Source organism: Atractosteus spatula, chromosome 5 (genome assembly GCF_055471065.1).
Source record: "Atractosteus spatula isolate fAtrSpa1 chromosome 5, fAtrSpa1.hap1, whole genome shotgun sequence".
Lineage (NCBI taxonomy): Eukaryota > Metazoa > Chordata > Actinopteri > Semionotiformes > Lepisosteidae > Atractosteus > Atractosteus spatula.
The window spans coordinates 51,801,661-51,820,370 of NC_142710.1; the positions used below are offsets into that span (position 1 = coordinate 51,801,661).

Here is an 18,710-nt window from a genome sequence, read left to right on the forward strand (position 1 = left end):
AATTTAATTATGATTAACAGCTTCATACTTATATTTAATATTATGTAATGTTCAATAGCTATGCTGCTATAACTCATACTGTATATATGTATAAGGAAAAAGTTGTTAACCATAATTAAATTACAAAATAGTTTTTTGTATTTGAAAATTCAGTCTGTTTCTGTAAATAAGAAAAAGTGCCCTTTTTTGTCGTATGGCAGAAACTTTAACATTATTTTGTGAGTTAATATTTCAGAAGATTTGTCTGATTAGTAAATAGCCACAGCAGTAAGAGCATTTTTACCAAGGGCTGTAAACAATCCCAAAAGGAAGCCTGTGACTCACAGGGCTTTATCTCCAGCAAAGGCTTATTAAGGTCAATGTTCCCTACTATGTAAAGGCAGCAAAACATGCACGGTTTCAGTTGTACATGGTCTGTAAAAAGACAGAGCACAATTCCCACATACTTAGCCAAAGAATCTTATGTTTCTTGAAAGGGGAGAATTTCAAAACCTTTAATGACCTGATGGAGCAGTGTTCTGTTCAAATGCGTGCCACATACTCGTGTAGTTGCAATTGCAGCCCAGTTCACTTATATTCCTTTATTAATTATTTTTAAAAACTGAAGAGCATTGCCAGTGCTTTGGACCCGTTGAATGAAAATGCGTTTTCATTGAACCCTATGTATTCTTGTGTAAGTAGCCTCTGTACTTATCCATGCACATCTTTGCTTCAGGTAAGACAATGACAATTCTTTTCCTCGCCCTGGTTAGAGCAACTACTATGCAGAAATTAATATTGAGACACCCTGAAGTTGTCAGAGTTGTACAAGAATACTATTGCTTTTGCGCATTTTAAATGGCAGTATTGTTTGTTTAAGAATGTTAGTGCAGCGCATTATTGTACATTACTGAGCTACCCATTAATATGAAGTATTATGACAGAAAACAGACATCTTAAAAATAGACATTGTTCATTCCATTTTGTTATTATTGTGTTTAGATGTCCTGACAATGAACGAATTCTACATTACATAGTTTTCCTTGGCAGGCTTTTTCAGATTTGCAGCATGTGAAGTCAATGCAGTTGCTAAAGTCATAACTAGACCTACTCAGTTATTCTTGGGAACTTGACTTTTGAATACAAGAATCGCAATTGCCTTAGTAAATGTTTCCCCTTTTGCCTTGAACATCTTGATAAAAGTATCAGTAAAAAAAAGTTTCATTTGGAAATGAATATTATCAGTGAGGAACATAAAAATAATATGCTTGGCTTATAATTTGCTTTTCCTGCATTTTATGTTTTTTCTTAATTTCCATTAAAAAATGCATTTGCTACAGATATTGAATGATATTTTTGATATTTCAGGCAATGTTGTCATCCTCAGCAACGTTCTACATTATACAAGGTTTACTTTGCCAAATATGGCTTTACTCCTTTTTGCTGGTTTAGAGGCAGTAAAGGTATTAAAAATGACATTACTCATAGTTCATACTGCAACAAATGCAGACTGCTTTGGTATTCAACAACACTAGAGATCGATACCCTAAAGTACCACTGTATGCTTTTATCGAAACGTAAAGATAACTTATGTCTGGGCCTTTATGGGAAGTTTTACCCCCTATGCAGCTAGATCTAAGCTATAAACTATTTGGTGAAAACGGAATGTAAGTTTGAATTTGTGCATTATTATTTAATCTATCTTCCAAAGCCAGCTTGGTACAACAGTCTTGACATAAACACCAACTTGAAGGAGAATTTGTCCTTGTAAACAATACTTTATTAAAGGCGCTCATTTTTGTTTACTGTGACTTAAAAGTGACTGCCCCTTGACTCCATAGTTTAACAATATATAAAGTAATGTGCTTTTATAACATTGAACAGTGTTGGCAAATAACTTGAAGCAATCCAGAACTTGAGATGTCTATGAAGAAAGCCTTGCAGAATTTGCCAGCTCTCCTAGTTAGTATACCATACTTAAATTTGAAATTTAAATTTGAGATTTTATTGAGAATGTCCCCCATATAAAATGTTAAAGAAGTGGTCAGAACATACTGTATAAGTCTCTTTGGAAGTCTTCATTAGAAAAAGGGTGGTTGTGAACTGTAATGTGCTGCCCAATGTTTTAATCATTAATAGCCACTTTATGACGTGTAAAATGTAAAGTGTAAAAAAAAAAACAGCTGACTTTGACATTTGTAGCTGGATACATGCTTAAATCAAATGTAGTAAAACACAGTGGTAACTAGTAAAATAAGCAATTAGAATTACAGAAGGGCACTTGTAAAGGCAATGTTGCTACTATACTACTGTATATCCTGTTGATTTTATTTTTTCACATCTTTCAGTGATTTGTTAATCTTCAGAGGAATATTTATAATGTTATTGTTTCTAAATATGTAATTATAGTATTTCTGATAGAATGACAGGCTAAATAATACAGTCCTGTAAAATCTAAAATAGATTAGATTTGTTCTTCAAAATGTTTCATCCTCATTGAAGAGAATGGACATTAAGGTACTCTGTGAACTTGAAAACAAGTATGTCACACTTTCTTTACTTAGTAATGCTTATTTATTGATAAGCACCTACTCTTTTTCATGCTTCTGCTTTGTTTCTTAACTAAACTTTCTAGACTTCTTTTGGACATGAAAAGGACCATTGACATGAACTTTGTATCTTTTTGCAGCTCTGTTAGCAGAAGGAAGAAAGTGGCAAAAGTGGTTTACGATCTCCTCTCTGATCGGGAATTGAAAAAGAGACTCAAGGACCTCAACCTTCCTACCTATGGTAGCCGGCAACAGCTTATTAAAAGGCACCAGGAGTTTGTACACGTGTACAATGCCCAGTGTGACTCTTTAAATCCCAAATCAGGTATTTGCATGTGCTTTTTGTGTTGAGATGATAAAGATCTTAAGACGGGATGTTATTTTGTTTTGTAGAGTTGCAGATTGAGAGATGAGAGGCCTCGCACTTGAAGATAAAATATATCTATATATATATATTTTAACAGTAGTCATCTCTAAAAAAAATCCTATTGTGTTATGGCACAGTTTATCACTTTCATTTCAAAGCGACACAACAGCGCAGAATAGATCTGTCAAAACTTTATACACCTTCAGTACTTTTTGTGTTTTTAATTTCCTGTTTTTTGACCAGTTTCTTGAAGCTTGCCCTCCAGGGATTAAATCTTAAAAACCAAAGCAAATGGGTTACGATTTACTCATTCTCTTCTGTCAGATCCTGTAGTGTATACCACATGAGAGCCCTTTTAAGCTGCTTTAGCATGCATAGGCACTAAAGTAAATTTGCACAAGTTCCTGGAATAATTCTTTGCAACTTAAGATGAAATGAACCTGCACTTGCTGAATAATTAATTTCATTGCATCTTCTCTTTGCTCAGTTTTGATTATCCTTTGTTGTAGAACATCATTCAAATTTAGGTAATTTTTTCATGTGACTCTCTGAGCATTTTATGTGCATTTTGAAAATCATGATGGATGTTGAGAAATATTACACTCACCCATTTCAATACTAAAGAAAGTCTATTTAAAGAATATTTACTTTTCTAAAATGAACTTTTACTTTCTAAAAATTTCTACAGGAAATTAGTTATATAATAATCAAATTATTTGAAATGATTTGCTTATAACATTTGTTATAAATAGGACTTTATGAAATGCTGTAAAACTGAACTTACAGTAAATCTCAGGAAGTGCCAATAATATCTACTTTTCAAACAGCATAAAAAAGGAATAATATAAATAAGTCCTGTAAAAAGGAATATTAAAATATGATTTAAGCCAGAGGAATTTTCTATAGAATCTATAGTTACCAAATGTAGAGTGACTTTCTCTATTTATTAATCTGAGTTTATTTTTATTAGAATTGTATAGCTATTATACTTATTATGTAAGTTACTGACTCCTTTGCTGGTGTTTAATGTAGCAGTATTTAATTGGATTGTTCACAAAAAGCATTTGCTATAAAAGTCCAATTTATGTCTAATTTGGTCTAATTTTCTAATTTAATGTATACAAACTGATAGCTATAGTAAAAAATGTTTATTTATTTGCCAACATGGGTCATTTAGGTCCTCTAGTTGTTTTTTTTTTCATTCTCAAACATAGAGTATACAGCTGATTTTTTGTGGTTGGGGAAAAAAGCTTCGTCCTTTATTTCTACAGCTATTATTGTCTGAGAATGCTTTGCAGTTACAATGAATCTCCATTGCTCTTTTCTCAAAGTTATTAAAGGACTGCAGACTTTGAAAACTGAAATAATAGATCATCAAGATGGCATGATTAATACTATTACACAGCATTTCATATTGGATTTAACAACTCATTACTTAGCCTATAAATCTGAAGAATATTAAACAATCCCAGAAATGTTCTATATATCACTATATCGTTCTAAACTGCCATAGAATATTAATGAGAAGAAAAACCTGTCAAGCATGTTATATTACATATGCTTATTATAGCGGTTTCAAACTGATTTTTGCATTGTCTTTCTCTTTATTACCATGAATATTGAATTCTTCATTTATAAAGACACAGCAGATTCCTTCTGTGTGTACTTGAGTGGCCTTCAGTAATGTTTTCTCTCAGGCAGCAAGTTGCCTGAGGCAGACTCCAAACTTTTCCCATTGATAGGACTCAATATGTTCTTTATGCTTTATTTTTAACAAAAACCTCAGGAGAAATTCTCACGCATCGCGTTCTGCATGTCATTTTTAAATGTTTTTGTTGAAGTCCACTGGTTTTCCCATACCAACACTCACTTGTGTCCGAAAGGGGTGGCTGGCAGATGGACACCATTCTATTCCCTTGCTGTTGACACAAACAGCTTGTTCGTGATGACCTGTGGGAATGTATTCGTTTTTTACTATCCAGAGGAGGCTAGCTAACATTCAATTACCATTTCAAAATGTTCAGATGAGATGGCCTGTATTTTCCTGTTCTCGTTTATTTGTCTAGGATTGTATCCAGGTTTTTTCCACTTTTTATTTAACTCTTACGTCTTAAAACATGTGTTTTAAGCCTATCTAGACCTTAAATATACATAGAATATAAAGAGATTACCTTGCAGTGCAGAGTGATTTCTTTTAAATTGGTATGCCTTCCTTTCAGGTATAAAAGCTGAAAAATAACTGGTGTTTTGTGCTATTTTTGTCTTTGTAATAATAACCCGTACTGCTGCATTATATTAGCAGTGCTAGCTTTTGGCTAGGATTTAGTTAACAAATATTTTTTTTTTAAGCGCACTCAGTTTTAAGTTATTGATTTGCCATGCATCAACAGTGGTATTGCCGCTTTAGAAAAACACCAAGATAATGATGTACCTTAATTATAAGCCTTAGTGTCTACTTTAAAGTGAAAATCAATACTTGATGTGCAACATTAAGACTGTATACTGTTAAAATGAAAATGAGTAACTCAAAACACCAAGCTCTTAGAATATTATTGCTAACTTATTCACAAACTTTATTGTCTCTCTGATGGAATATTCACTATTGGCACTAAACTATGGAGTGTTTAAAGAGAAGCTGAAGATTATGTTCCTTGACCATTAATTGTAATCTATTTTTTAAATCCAATCTAGGAGAAATCCACACACTTCTTTATGTTGAAAATGCACACAGTAATTCAGTTAAGAGTAGTGACTATTGTTTCTTTGTTGCATTGGATATGTGTAGGTCAGAATGAAGTTCAGCATAGTTTTTGAGGCTGCTTTAGCAGTGATCAAAGAAGAATACCTTTTGCTGTGTTGTGCTGCATTTCTGTTTAAAAAAGAAAACTTTTAGACTGTAGCTACACTTTTATTTTATAATAAAGCACATTTACACATTCTCACAGTAGCTAAAGATTTAGACATTTACATAGTATTTATTTATATTGCAAATATCACTCCACATTCTGAGGCTTCGCTTCCAGCTTTTGTTTAAAAAAAAATAAACAACCTACATGCTGTAAATTAAAATTCAAACCCCATGTTTTAGAGTTAAAGGATAGGATTGGAATTTTCTTTTTTTATTCAAATGCTTGAAAAATATTTTGTGAGGAAAAAAATGGGTATGTTTTATTTTTTTAATGTTTTTCAAACATCTAAATGTGTTTGTGGGAGAGACAAAGACTGTGAAGCTTCACAGAAAAGCTTGCAGAGCCTGAACTAAGCTATTTGATACCCTAACCAGATATCTGGAACAATTAGCTTCTAGTAGCAAAATGAGCTAGACATACCAAATGATGTGCCTTCCTTTTTAACCTTCTTATGTGGAGTTTTCACATTGGGCTTTCCTTTGTGAACCATTCAACATTTTAGGATGACTGATTGTGCCCAAACCTGTCAGCAATAAACTGTCCTGATCATATATATATATAGTATATGAACAGACTGTGATGTAAACTGAAAACGATTTTTTTCAGCACTAGCACCCTCACCTCCTCCCCACCGTCTGAGGAATTAAAATTTAAAAAATGAAGTTTAAGAAGCCCTTTTTTATATTTGTATGAATGTTGAAGGGATATCATTTTGCTAACAGCTTCTTCATGTATCTTAGTTTTACTTGCAGAAAAAACCCGTCTACAAATGTTAATATCTCTATTTTTTTATTAATCTGGAACTGATTCTGAAATGTATTAATGCCACCCTTTTAAGGACATTAATTCTTACTCATTAAAGCTTTCTTTCAGTAATTGCGGCTACAATTACAATAACTAGTTATTAAAGATTCAAATTTTAGTGTAGCCCAGCATTGTTATTCCATTCCATGTTTATTTGCAATTGTTTTGAATAGTATTCATGACTTTGGATTATTTTTTTGCAGCACAAGAGATAGCAAAAGAAGTGGAAAAAAATGAGAAGCTGAAAACCCAGTTGGAGGGTAAATCTAAAAGTGTAAGTGTTTTTTTGTAATGTCTGTGAAGTGCTTTTCAATTTATTTTGCATACAGTGTCTGTTTTTGTAAAAACAAAATAAAAAGCCCATTTAATTAGTATCTTTTTTTGTTGTTTACACTGCAATTAAATGTATTTTTTCATTGATCTTTAATATTTTTGCGAGATGTTACTCTATTCTTATATGAACACAATGTGATTAGCTTGATCTTTCAGCAGTTAAAAGCCATAGCTTTGGTAGGTGCATTCAATTCAATTCAACTTTGTCATTAAACTTACACAGGTGCATAGTATAATGAAAAGTGTTTCTCATTAGTCACTCAGGTGCAGTATATAAATAGGACAGAAGATAAGACAATAGACAGTTACACAATAGCAATAACAGTAACATACAGTAATAACAGTAATAACATAACATACAGTAAATAACATGTAATCAAGTAATCAAAACTGTGAAAAATTCCGCAAACAGAGAAAATTTAACAGGACAAAAACAGTGCAAGGTAATTCTTGGAACAGTGCAAAAAAAAAGAAAATAGTATGGTTAAAAGTAGTATGGTTAATTAATAAATATTAAATATTATTATGCCTGTTACAATTTTACTGGGCTATCGAGGGGACAGTACAATTTTGGCTTACATGTGTATGTGGTGGTGTAGGAGTACAGTGGTTGTGGGTACAGGAGGATGTTAGGAGAGATCATAATAAGGTGGAAGGGAGTGGGGGCGTCACCAACTTGACAGCTCTGGGGAAGAAGCTATTTTGGAGCTATATCTGGATTGCAGGACACAAACATACACACAAGCACAGATGCACACTCACATCAGGGATAATTTTCCCTGAGGTTGGTTAACCTACGAGCATATCTGGACTGTGGCAGGAAACTGGAGCACCCAGAGGAAACCCACAAAAACCCAGGTAGGACATGCTAACTCCACACAGATAGCACCCTAGGAGCTGAACCCACGTACCCAGCGCTGCAAGGCAAAAATGCTCTGTTAGGTGTTATTAAACCTAATTGCATTAATGATATGTGAATATACTCCCTGACTACAATGTTAAGAACCTGCATTGAATAAACTGTTAGGCCTCTCTGGGTGTTTCACAAAATTTTGGAAATATTTTCTACTCTGTTGCATCCCATTCCCCTCAGCATGAAACTGAAGTTGTGATAAGCGTAATAGTATATGTGACTGACCTGCGGATTTTCAGTAGAATTTATATCTTAAACGTCAGACGGTGATAGTCTTATGTTATGTCATCTGATTGTACATTGCCTGTGGCTGCCACATAAAGTCTATTTATCTAACTGGGGCTATGTAATATTTTTGCCTACATTATTGAACAAAATAGGCTCTGGCTCCCCTGCAACCCTGTATTGGATAAAGGGTTTAGAAAGTGGATGGATGGATTATTGACCAGAAAATGAAAAATCAGCAATTAACATTAAATATGAGCCTTTATATTATGTGGAAGCTGAGCTATCATGCTTGTGATAGTTTATATAATAGCTTTTTAGACTGCATTCTGCAAAATCAGTCTTCAGATCTTCTGTTAATGAGAGGTGCACTGATGTATTGATGGTCTATATAATTAATCCGATATAAGTAAACATGGCACTTTTGGCTATCGGAGGTTTGTATAGTTTAAATGCTAATTACCCATATTTAGTTTCATCTTATCCCAGAAAAAGCACTTTCTGCGGCTTTCTGAGACAAATTCCTCTTGCGCCACTGTGCATTGGAATGGGTCTGCTGTAAATAAAAATCAGCCTGAAAGCAACAACAGGATGGAGTTACGGGACTGGACGTACCCTTCCAATCAAATCACGCCCTGAAATAGACAAACGTGCTGTTTTCCAGCTTTGTCCACGGCAAGTTTTGTTATTCTAGAACATGTTTTTTTAATACGGAATTGGAAGTGTGCTGGAGGAGGAGGTATTTTTTTCTGCCCTCTTTCAAGCAAGCATTATATGTGATGATTGTTTCAGTGCTCCATCTGCTTCCACTCACGGGTTGAATATAGCACTACACTTAACGACTAAAGAAAGTGGATTATTATTAATACATAATTTGCTTTTGTAATTTTTTGTGTATATTCACATTGTGGTGAGGACTTTCATCTTGTGTTTTCTGATTTTGAAGGAATTGTGGTTTTAATTTATAAAATAAAATAAGGGAAGTTACAGTTACCTCAGCAGTTATAAAAGCTGTGTATTCATTTTAATGATGCCCTTATCCAGAGTAATGCGTGATGTGACCTGTCTAATATACTGACCTTCAAAGAAACTTACTGCAACAATATTATCATTAAAATGACCATTTTGTAGGAGGTACACTGACACTTTAAAGATCAGACATGACTTAAGTCTATTTTGCTGAATGATGTTTCTCATTAACAAGGGGTCTACAGTGAAAGGCAAAGGTTTGTAACGTATATATGTTATTGCTTTGTTAGGATTTAGATTTTATGCAAAGTAAAAATGTTTTTATCTTTTTGTTTGCTTGTTTTTAGGTAATGGTGTTTTCAAAAAATCAAACTGAAGAAGAAATAGATGAACTACATTCCAAATATCGTAAGTTAGTTTAATTATCATTATCTTTCTTAAAACAATTTGTGGACCATCATCTAGTTTGCAAAATTGTGGGATAAGGAGAGTCACTGCTGTTGTAGTATCCTGAAGTGTTTTTATTTGAATAGCAACATTAAATGTCAAATTAATTTATATTAATTTTCTTTAGCACATAGGGATCTGAGGTTAATGTGAATTGATTTTATCCCATTGGCAATAATGCATTTTTAAAACCTTCAATTACTTATTACTTTGCAACATGATGTTTAGTGGATTTGCAAATGTCTTATGTGTGTAAGATGTTGTGCATCCAATTTATATATATATCAAATTGAATAGGGTGTCAGTTCTTTTACAGCTGTACTTTATGTAATATACTGCATCTACATTTGTATGCACATATTGACATTTTTTCTCATTGCCCAAGATATTTTTTCACAGGATTCTGGGTACGGTACCATTTCAGGGGCAAATCAAGAATTCTTCAAAAACACTTTCACATAGCACAGAGTCGTGTCAGTCAACAGGTCGGATAGAAAAATATCCGGTAATAAATAAAAGGATATAAAAGCAGGAAAAAACTACTATTGCTCATTTCTGGCTGGGATTAAAGCTCCACTAAGGCTCATAGTAGCTGGGTCCTGTTATATTCTCTGCCAAATTTTAAAGCAACCTCAGTAATTTATTGGCATCAGTCTCAGTGACTTGTTGCATGATATTGGTGTCACATGCACCTTTTAGGGCAGGTCCTGATTTGAGATGTTCAAGTCATAATCTAGCAGATGATAGTTTTGCACCATTGGCTCCTGAGCCAAGCACAAACGCCCACTGTTTGAAAAAGGTGGTTCCTGTCATATGAAACGGTTTCACTACTGGTCATGACCGCTAGTGGGGACAGCAGGTACGAAGGTATGTTTGCTCAGAGGCATGTGTAGGACTTTGCCTCTGAACACTCCACTCACATAATGTCAATATAAAAATGCATGTTATTTTGAATTGTGACTTGTTTGTAGCTTGGTGTTGTGTTAAATCAAATTAAGAATGATCAAATAATTTTATTTTACACAAGTGGATGGAGTATTATATTAAGTTGCTCTTTACAAATTGTGGCATGTTTTGTCTTGTGATAGTTTTATCGCATAATCATCCCTGCGGGCAGCATGGCTGTGAGAGGGACCTTCACACATAACGCTAGTCCAAACCGATGTTAATTCAAACGACTCCACCTATCTGGTCTCCTGGACCTCAGTCTAACCATGCCTTGTAACTTGACACCCACACCAACGGACTTAAACCGAACACTAACTCTCAAAGGAAATTTCTAAAACTCTGAACTGACTTTCTTGTGTTAGTCTTAGGCACCTTTAACTATCCTACAGCCCACGATCACATTCAGCATTCTAACCAGTTAATCACCATGTGAAATACAGGTGAACTCCTATATAAACAACAGGTGGGCAATTGGAGATTAACCTGTCCTTAAGGTCAACTCTATGGCAGCCTCTTGTGGTGGTCTTATTGTCACTGCATCACCCAACAAAGCAACCTTTGTATGAAAAGGTTTTAGACTCCTTTTAAGATTGTTAATATCCCAAACAAAGTTATGAACAGCTATTAATAATAAATACACAGTTCAGTGAAATATGAGGGTGGAATGGGATAAAAATGGCATTTATACTTTTTAGGTTGTATTGACCCTTTAGAACATGAAGGTTAAGTTACCAAAGAAAGCCAGCTACATCCACAGCTGTTTCCTAGCAAACTCTTACGTGAGTTCAAGCTACAGTTCCGGTTCTGCTTCTTAACTAGCATCACTGTTCATAAAGACCACCATTACAACTCTGTTCTGGTGTAGGAAGTTCACATGATGTACTATACCACTTCAGCTCAGTACTGAGCCATCATATCTCATCCTGCTGAAAGGGACCTTTGACATGCAATTCTTGGTATATTAAACTGGAATCTTTATTAAAAAGTATAACAGGTTTCATGAAGGAAAACATAGTTCAGTGTGTTGCAATCTAATATTTTCCTAGGGGTAGACTATTTTTAAGATTATGAAGAAATTTCTGTCACTATGGTATTAATGACGATAGCATTTTTCTCTTTATAATGCTAATGCAATATTTTGTTGGCCAAGGGATGCATTGAACAACACAGTGAAGAGAATTGTCAAAATTTAGTAAAAATGTATTATACTTCAGCAGTGGCAATGAATACATTCTATCTGAGCTACTGCTTCAGTAGCATGATGAACTGCTAGTTTTATGGAAAAACTTTATATTGAACCATATAGTATAGTATTCCATATAAACAAGCAAAATTAATTTGAAGTCTGCAACAAAGGCCAAAGTATTGGTGTATAACATAAAAGGGCCACAGCATTTACAATGTTCTGTCTGGCTGCTTACATGGTAGCTGGGAGCTTATCCCTCTGAAAGATTTTCCATGTTAGAGGGGGAAATGCATGTTAAGGCATTTAATGAGTTCCTTTTTCCTTTGCAAAAGCACAGGATCCAATCTCGCTGTTTCTCCTGAGGCTTATGTATTTAAAGTATACAGCAAGTGGCAAGATTGACTTCCAGTTTCAACAGCAAGTATTTTATTTGTAGTCAAGTATTGTAATGACCAACAGTATGAGAAGGACATGACCTAAAAAGTCTGCCGTTGTTTTTTCTTACTAGCAGATGATAAAAGCGGTAATGCTGTAAACGTACAGATTTTACTTTGAAGGAAATTTAAAACATTAATCTAGAACCAGTATGTAGACCTATGAATAGAAAACCGGCAGTGATAAATTCTTAATTAATCACTTGAGACCAATGAGTCACAGTTCTGCTCGTCATGAATCTAGTGATATAAACATTGCCTGCACTTAAAAAGAGAAGGCTGTAAAAATACCTGCCTGGGTTCTGGGGGATTATTTTTAGTACAGATATTGCTGTCATTACTTTTTAAATTGAGTTTTTAAGCAAAGTGAGACTGACAGTTTAAAAGTTAATGTTAAAATGTGAATGTATTTTAAGTATACCATGGGAAATGAAAAATGCTTCCAAATGCAGCTGAGTGTTTTAGAAAATACACAAGTGCAATGATCCTGTATGTTCTGTTGTGTTCTTTTGATTTAAGCTAAGAATCAAGTATGTCCTTAGGGAGAAAAAAAAATCTTAATGACATTCTAGACATGGCTAGCGTAGCTCCTTAGTAAATATTTTCTGTGATTATATATATACAGTATATTTTGTTTTTCCTAAGGCAATAAGGCTGATTCCACTCCTGTAAAAAGAAATTTCTTACTTTTCAATACTGGAATCTAGACAGTATTTTTCCTGTTTCTTCTTTACTATGTTAGGATCTAAATTGTGTGTGTTCTATACTTATTTAAAATTAAAAACTATTATTTTCCCAAAACATTTAAATAATTTCAATAAAATAATGTTGTGACATTCAGATTTGTTCAGCAAAGATTGTGATGGCCTGGATGAAACTGTCCTTAATTACTATAAAAGCTTGTACAGTATGTATCTTATTTGTTTCCAATTTTATATTAAATTACATGTCTGTGATCACACAAAAACCTTCAAAAACAGCCTCTTATTCAGGATCTTTCCTTTTTGTTGTGGTTATTGTTTGAGAAGCTATCAAATCTGTTTAGATTGCACATCTGAACATTGCTTTTCTCCATTTTTTTGACTGGTTGTGGTTTAAGTCTTTCAAACGAGATGCTTGAAGTGGAATTTGAAATGAAAATTTGGCTTTTAAAACAAAACACATAAAATGTCGTCTTAACCACCTTGACCTGCTGACAGTGTAGTATTGCAGAGGTTAGTCATGTTTAAAAAATGAATGAAATACTACTTCTGTTTTGTATCATATTCCTTTTCATGTGTTCAACATTATGCAGCTGTATTGCATAATGCATTGTTGCAGACAACTGACTTTCTTAGTTTGTTTTTATATTATTTTGTAGGTGTAGTTGTGGTATTCAAATCAAATCAAAGTTTATCAAATGCACAACAATACAGCGTGCAGCAGTAGCAGTAGTGTCTTTTGTGCAAGCTCACAAAAATCACAAAATGAAGCTTATGAAAATAAGGTTACATGATAATAGATAATAATGTAATAGAAATTGAATAAAACCTAATATGAATAGAGCTGCTATGTGTCCATGGTGTATGCAATATATTATGTCCAAGTAGTGCAGTATGCTGAATACAATGAAAACTATGTCCATGTAGCCATTATGGGTGATTTGCTAAAGGAGCTGCAGTTTGGCTGTTTAGCAGTCTTATTGCCTGGAGGTAGAAGCTGTTCTGTAATCTGGTGGACTTCGGTACCATTTACCAGACGGTAGGTTACTTTCATGTTGAGATGTCAGTTTATTACTGGAACGCCTGTGAATGCATATAGTATTTTTATTTTAAGCAGATCTCTCTCTCTCTAAGTTAAGGTTAACTTAATGTGCACTGGATAATACATTTAGTCTAATTCCCTGGCAGAAACTTACATGCAGTTGCAAACTCCTTGTCCCTGCTGTGTTTTTAAATGATACAAACAAAAATACTGCCCATGAAGTGGGTACTTTTCCAATAATTAAATATTTGTTCAGCCCTGGTCACTTCACACAACTTCTGTGCTGTGCGCACTCTGTGCGCTGACATACTGTATAAGCTTTTAGTTCCGTTTTCCCCCCTGGAAATTTTGTTGAATGGCTGTATTGTGAGAGGCACCATGATAGTGCAGTCGGTTATCACTGATGCCTCACAGCACTGGAACCCTAGGTTCAATTCTGTATCTGGGGTGCTATCTGTGTAGAAGTTGTATTTTCTCACTGTGTTCCCACGGGTTTCCTCCCTAGTCCAAAAACATACTGGCAGGTTGTTGTTTTTTGTTAAGTTTGCTGTAGCTGTTCTGTTTGGTAGTGTTGTTTGCTTTGTAAAGGCGGGACATCCCAGAGACCAGACCCCAGGATTGGTCTTTTTTTTTTTAAGGATAGTCGCAGGAGCGCACTGTCACGTTTTTTTCTTAAAACGGCAGGTTAATTGCATTCTAGGAAAATTGTCTGTGTGTCTGCCTTTCAAAGGACTTGCATCTCGTCCTGGTTGTATCCTGCTTTGTGTCTGTTGCTTGCTGGCTTAGGCTCCAGCTCTGGCTCCCCTTGTATTGTATTGGATAAAGTGGTTGAAAAATGGATGAATGTATAGTTTTTTTTTCGTCTATTTTCTATTTGTCTGTTCTTTATTCTGTTTTTATTTTAGGGATACATAATTAGGAATTCCACATTGGATGGGCCTACATTTAAAAGTAAATGTGATTTTGGATTTATTGGGGGGAAAAAAGAACACTGACAAATACAAATCTGCCAAAACCAAAAATGTCCCTCATTTTGAGAGCAGTATATGTATTCTTTCGTTTTCTAGAAGGCTCAGACGTGAACTGACATCAGAGCACATATGCCTGAACTAATGGCATGTTCAGGGTCTCATTTCGTAATGATTGTTTTTTACATCATCATCTGTGACCCATTACAGAATGAGCTCGAGTGTTTTTAATGGAAGTCTCTAGGATTCAGGAGCTTACTTTATTAATCAACTCTTTACAAGCTGTTCAAAGACTTGCAAATATCCTGAAATACAGCAGTTTTGCTTTGGTAAATTTCCAGTCCCTTGAAAAACGAACAAAATTAGTAAACAAAATCTCAGGTAAACTTGACAGCTATAAAAAGTAAAACAGAAAAAGTGTTTCAGATTTTATTATTTTGGTCAAAGATAAGATTGGGTACAAAAGCTCTAAATCAGAAAAGCCAAGCTGTTGAACCTTAGATACTCCCTTTTGTCAACTTTATCTTGTAATGTCACTTCTTGAAGCCCATCTCCACAGGTCTGCAAGCTTGTCACCAGGCATTATTAATGTCTTTTTGGTTCAGAGCAGTGACAATGACATAAGAAAAATGTCTTCAGAGAAAGATCAGCCTTGCACTGAAAATGATAGAACTACTGGTTTATTTCTTGAGGTAAAGAATTGATGGAGGAAAAATACACTTCCAAATGTTGCATTATCGCCTGCCGACAGGAGTCTGTAAAATACAAGAATTAAATTATCTATTGGACCTACAGAGATTTATTTTAAATTATTTATTGTGTTTGACTGTATACCTTTCAAGAAGGAACAAGTAAAGGTTTATTCCATGGTGAAAAGAGAAGAAAGAAAACACAACATTTCAGGTGTGGGGCCTTCATGGGGTGTCACACAGCCAATTTCTAAGGGTATGCTCCAAAGAATGTCTGCCCATCTGTGGTATGATGCTTCCCATAAAAGACAGAAACGTTGGAATTCCATGACTGGGAATGACATTGAAAGGGGGGAGGAGGGATATTATTTCCAATCATATCTTCAAATACGTAGTCTGCAGGTATGCATGTGGATTGTTTTTATGAAATGCAGGCGAAAACCATGTGGAGAGCCCTTGGGGGTGTCATCTAAGGCCCCTGCAATGCCTTAAAACTCTTGGGAATATAGTTTTAGAAAATTCTTACAGAAAAACAATTTGCTGGCCTCACCTTCTTCCTGGACTGTACTTTCATGACCTTGCTGTTCCTGCACTTGACTTAGTCCACTTAGTTTGTGTACAAACTAACCTTCTCTTCAAGTCCCCATTTGCCCCAGCCTGATATTGAGCATTATTTAGTCCTGGTTCTTTGCATCCAGCTCATGTCTTTTTTTTCTTCTCTGTGTATTCTTTGAACCTCTTTTGTTGATTTTGTTTTTCATGTATAAAATGTTTCCTATTTCACAAAGGATTTCAAAAGCAGTCTTGTCCGATTTTATTGCTGATGAAGCGTACAGTGGAAGAATGCAAGTGTTGCATGAGTCACTGTATAATTTTAAAAAATCCAACAGGAAGCCTCAGAATTATTATAATAGAATGTTCAACAAGTCCTGCCTTCTATTGAAAAATAGAATTCCCCATCACATGGTGCAGGTTATGAAAATCGTCATGGTTTTAAGAGACTGCACATTTTATTAGATACATTGTAAACTAGGCATTTAAGATCATACACCAGATAACCTTAGAAAGCTGCAGTTAACCATCCCTATATTTTTCACCACTAATTTGACCATAATGGGGTGCTCAAAATGATGTTTTTGTTCAGTAACATTAGAAGAGAAATGTATTAGTGGAATTTGTACTCCAATCCTAGCATAAGGCACAGAAGCACCAGAACCATTATCTGCCCATCTGTGGTATGAGGGCTGTATAATGAGCTTTCAGATATCCTGGGGTCTAGGTGTTATGTGCTGAAGTAGCCAATCCAATCTAACCTGCACAGAAAATCAAAGTACAGGAAAAAGCATATGAATATTTCCGCTCCATACAAAAAGGTACTCAAAAATGGAATTGAACCCAGCACCCTGAAGCTGTGAGGCAGCAGAGTCAAATAGTACCAAATAGTGCGTAACAATGGATGAGCACTAAGGTAAAGTACAAGGAGTAAAAGATTGTACACTTCATACCTTAAAATGGATGTTTCATGTGCATATTTGGAGTAGTTGTGATTAGCCATTTCATCTCCAATATAACATGTGGGCTTCAAGAAAGATTTTGTGTTTTGTTTTTTGCTGAAATTGCCAAATATCCAAGAGTAGTTTTACGTGATGGAATTTGACAAATATTGTAAACATTTACGCACAGTGAAAGAATTGTGGCTTATAAAGTGAAAAAAAAAGAAAGTAATCCTCTAGCATGTCCTGTAACAAGTGCATTACATACAAAAAAGGTAATATGTTCCAGATGAAGGTGAGCAGAGAGAACCTAGATTGCCCCAGAAATGCAATCTGAAAATAGAAGAGTGTTTTTAATTATTCCAGTCAAAATATTTGCTTTCCAAGAATTCATGATGCAACAGTTATTTGACTGCATCTTAGTTGCCATAGTTGTTTAATGAGATGCATATTTTTGTCAGGGTTGGAGTTGCTTCTTACCAAGCCCTTGGTTTTCATAGACACACAAAGCGTTCGTAATTTGGGAATGATTTTAATCCTTAAAACCATCACGCATTTTTGTCAGTATAATCGCATTTTTTGTTACATTCCATTTAAGTGCATTTAGGCTGCTTTTCTTTCCACGCTGACCACTAAAAAGCACATAATTGAAAGCATGGATTGGAAAAACAGCAGTATTGTCTTTCAGTTCATACATAGTTCGTTTAAATTAAGAACATAAGAATGATTACAAACAAGAGGAGGCTATTTGATCTATCTGTTACGTAGTTAGTAGCTGATTGATCTAAGCATCTAATCCAGATATTTCATAACAATCCAGTGTATTGGTGTCAACAAAGGGTGTAGCATGTGACATTTTGGGGAAAATGCATTTCCATGTAGTTTGTACTTGTGTAAGTCTAGAAAGGTTCTCTTCCTTCAACCAGTTAGTTTAGGACACTTCCCTGAACTCTGGAAGGTACCTAGTTGCTTTTCTCGGGACTGACTCCCATGCAGCAATATCTTTTTAAATTAGACTTATGTATAATCTTTGAGATTTCTGTGTGCAACAAGAGGAAGAAACTCCAAAGTGCTTTTCTAAATGAATATAAAAAAGATAGTTTTTGCATTCTGTGATGTTGAAGTCCGTATAACAAATCCTATAAAAATGGCAGATTATTATTGTGTTATTTAAAATGGTACACTATGCTCTGCCATTGGCACAGCAGTTAACTTTGCTGCCTCCCAGCGCTGAGGCCCTGTCTTCAATCCTAGACCTGTGTTGCTGTCTGCATGGAGTTTGTATGTTCTCCATGTGTTCGCAAGGGTTTCCACTGGGTGGTCCAGTTTGCTCCCACAGTCCAAAAACATACTCGTAGGTTAATTGGCTTCTGGGAAAATTTACTTGGTGTGTGTGTGCATCTGTGTGCCCTGTGATGGATTGGCTTCCCATCCAAGGTGTATCCTGCCTTGTACCCTTTGCTTGCCAAGATAGGTACCGGTTCCCCCGCGACCCTGAATTGAATGAAGCAGTTAGGAAATGGATGAATGGTACACTACAGAAAATTAGAAATATGAAAGAGCTCTACGTAGCTTTGAATGGAACCTGTTCCAAATCTAGTAAAGCATTGTAAGGATTATTCTGTGAAGGAAATAAAATTAATCTTTGTGCTGTCATCGTTTTCAGATCTTTTTTATACCTGGTGCTGCGACTGTTTTTGTAGTATTGCTATATGGTAAGAGACTTTGTTCTTATCAAAAGATTTTAGTAAGTG

The 18,710-nt window shown here is 34.9% G+C and overlaps 1 protein-coding gene across 3 annotated transcripts in view; it reads left to right on the top strand.

The window, feature by feature from the left end:
- rad18 (RAD18 E3 ubiquitin protein ligase) overlaps positions 1 to 18,710 on the top strand; it is a 60,273-nt gene that overhangs the window by 15,232 nt on the left and 26,331 nt on the right. For all 3 annotated transcript variants that reach the window (XM_088916605.1, XM_088916607.1, XM_088916606.1), the window contains exons 7-9: positions 2,669 to 2,853; positions 6,812 to 6,882; positions 9,396 to 9,456. In XM_088916605.1, the coding sequence (XP_088772731.1) occupies positions 2,669 to 2,853; positions 6,812 to 6,882; positions 9,396 to 9,456 (317 nt within the window). The remainder of the gene's footprint in view (positions 1 to 2,668; positions 2,854 to 6,811; positions 6,883 to 9,395; positions 9,457 to 18,710) is intronic.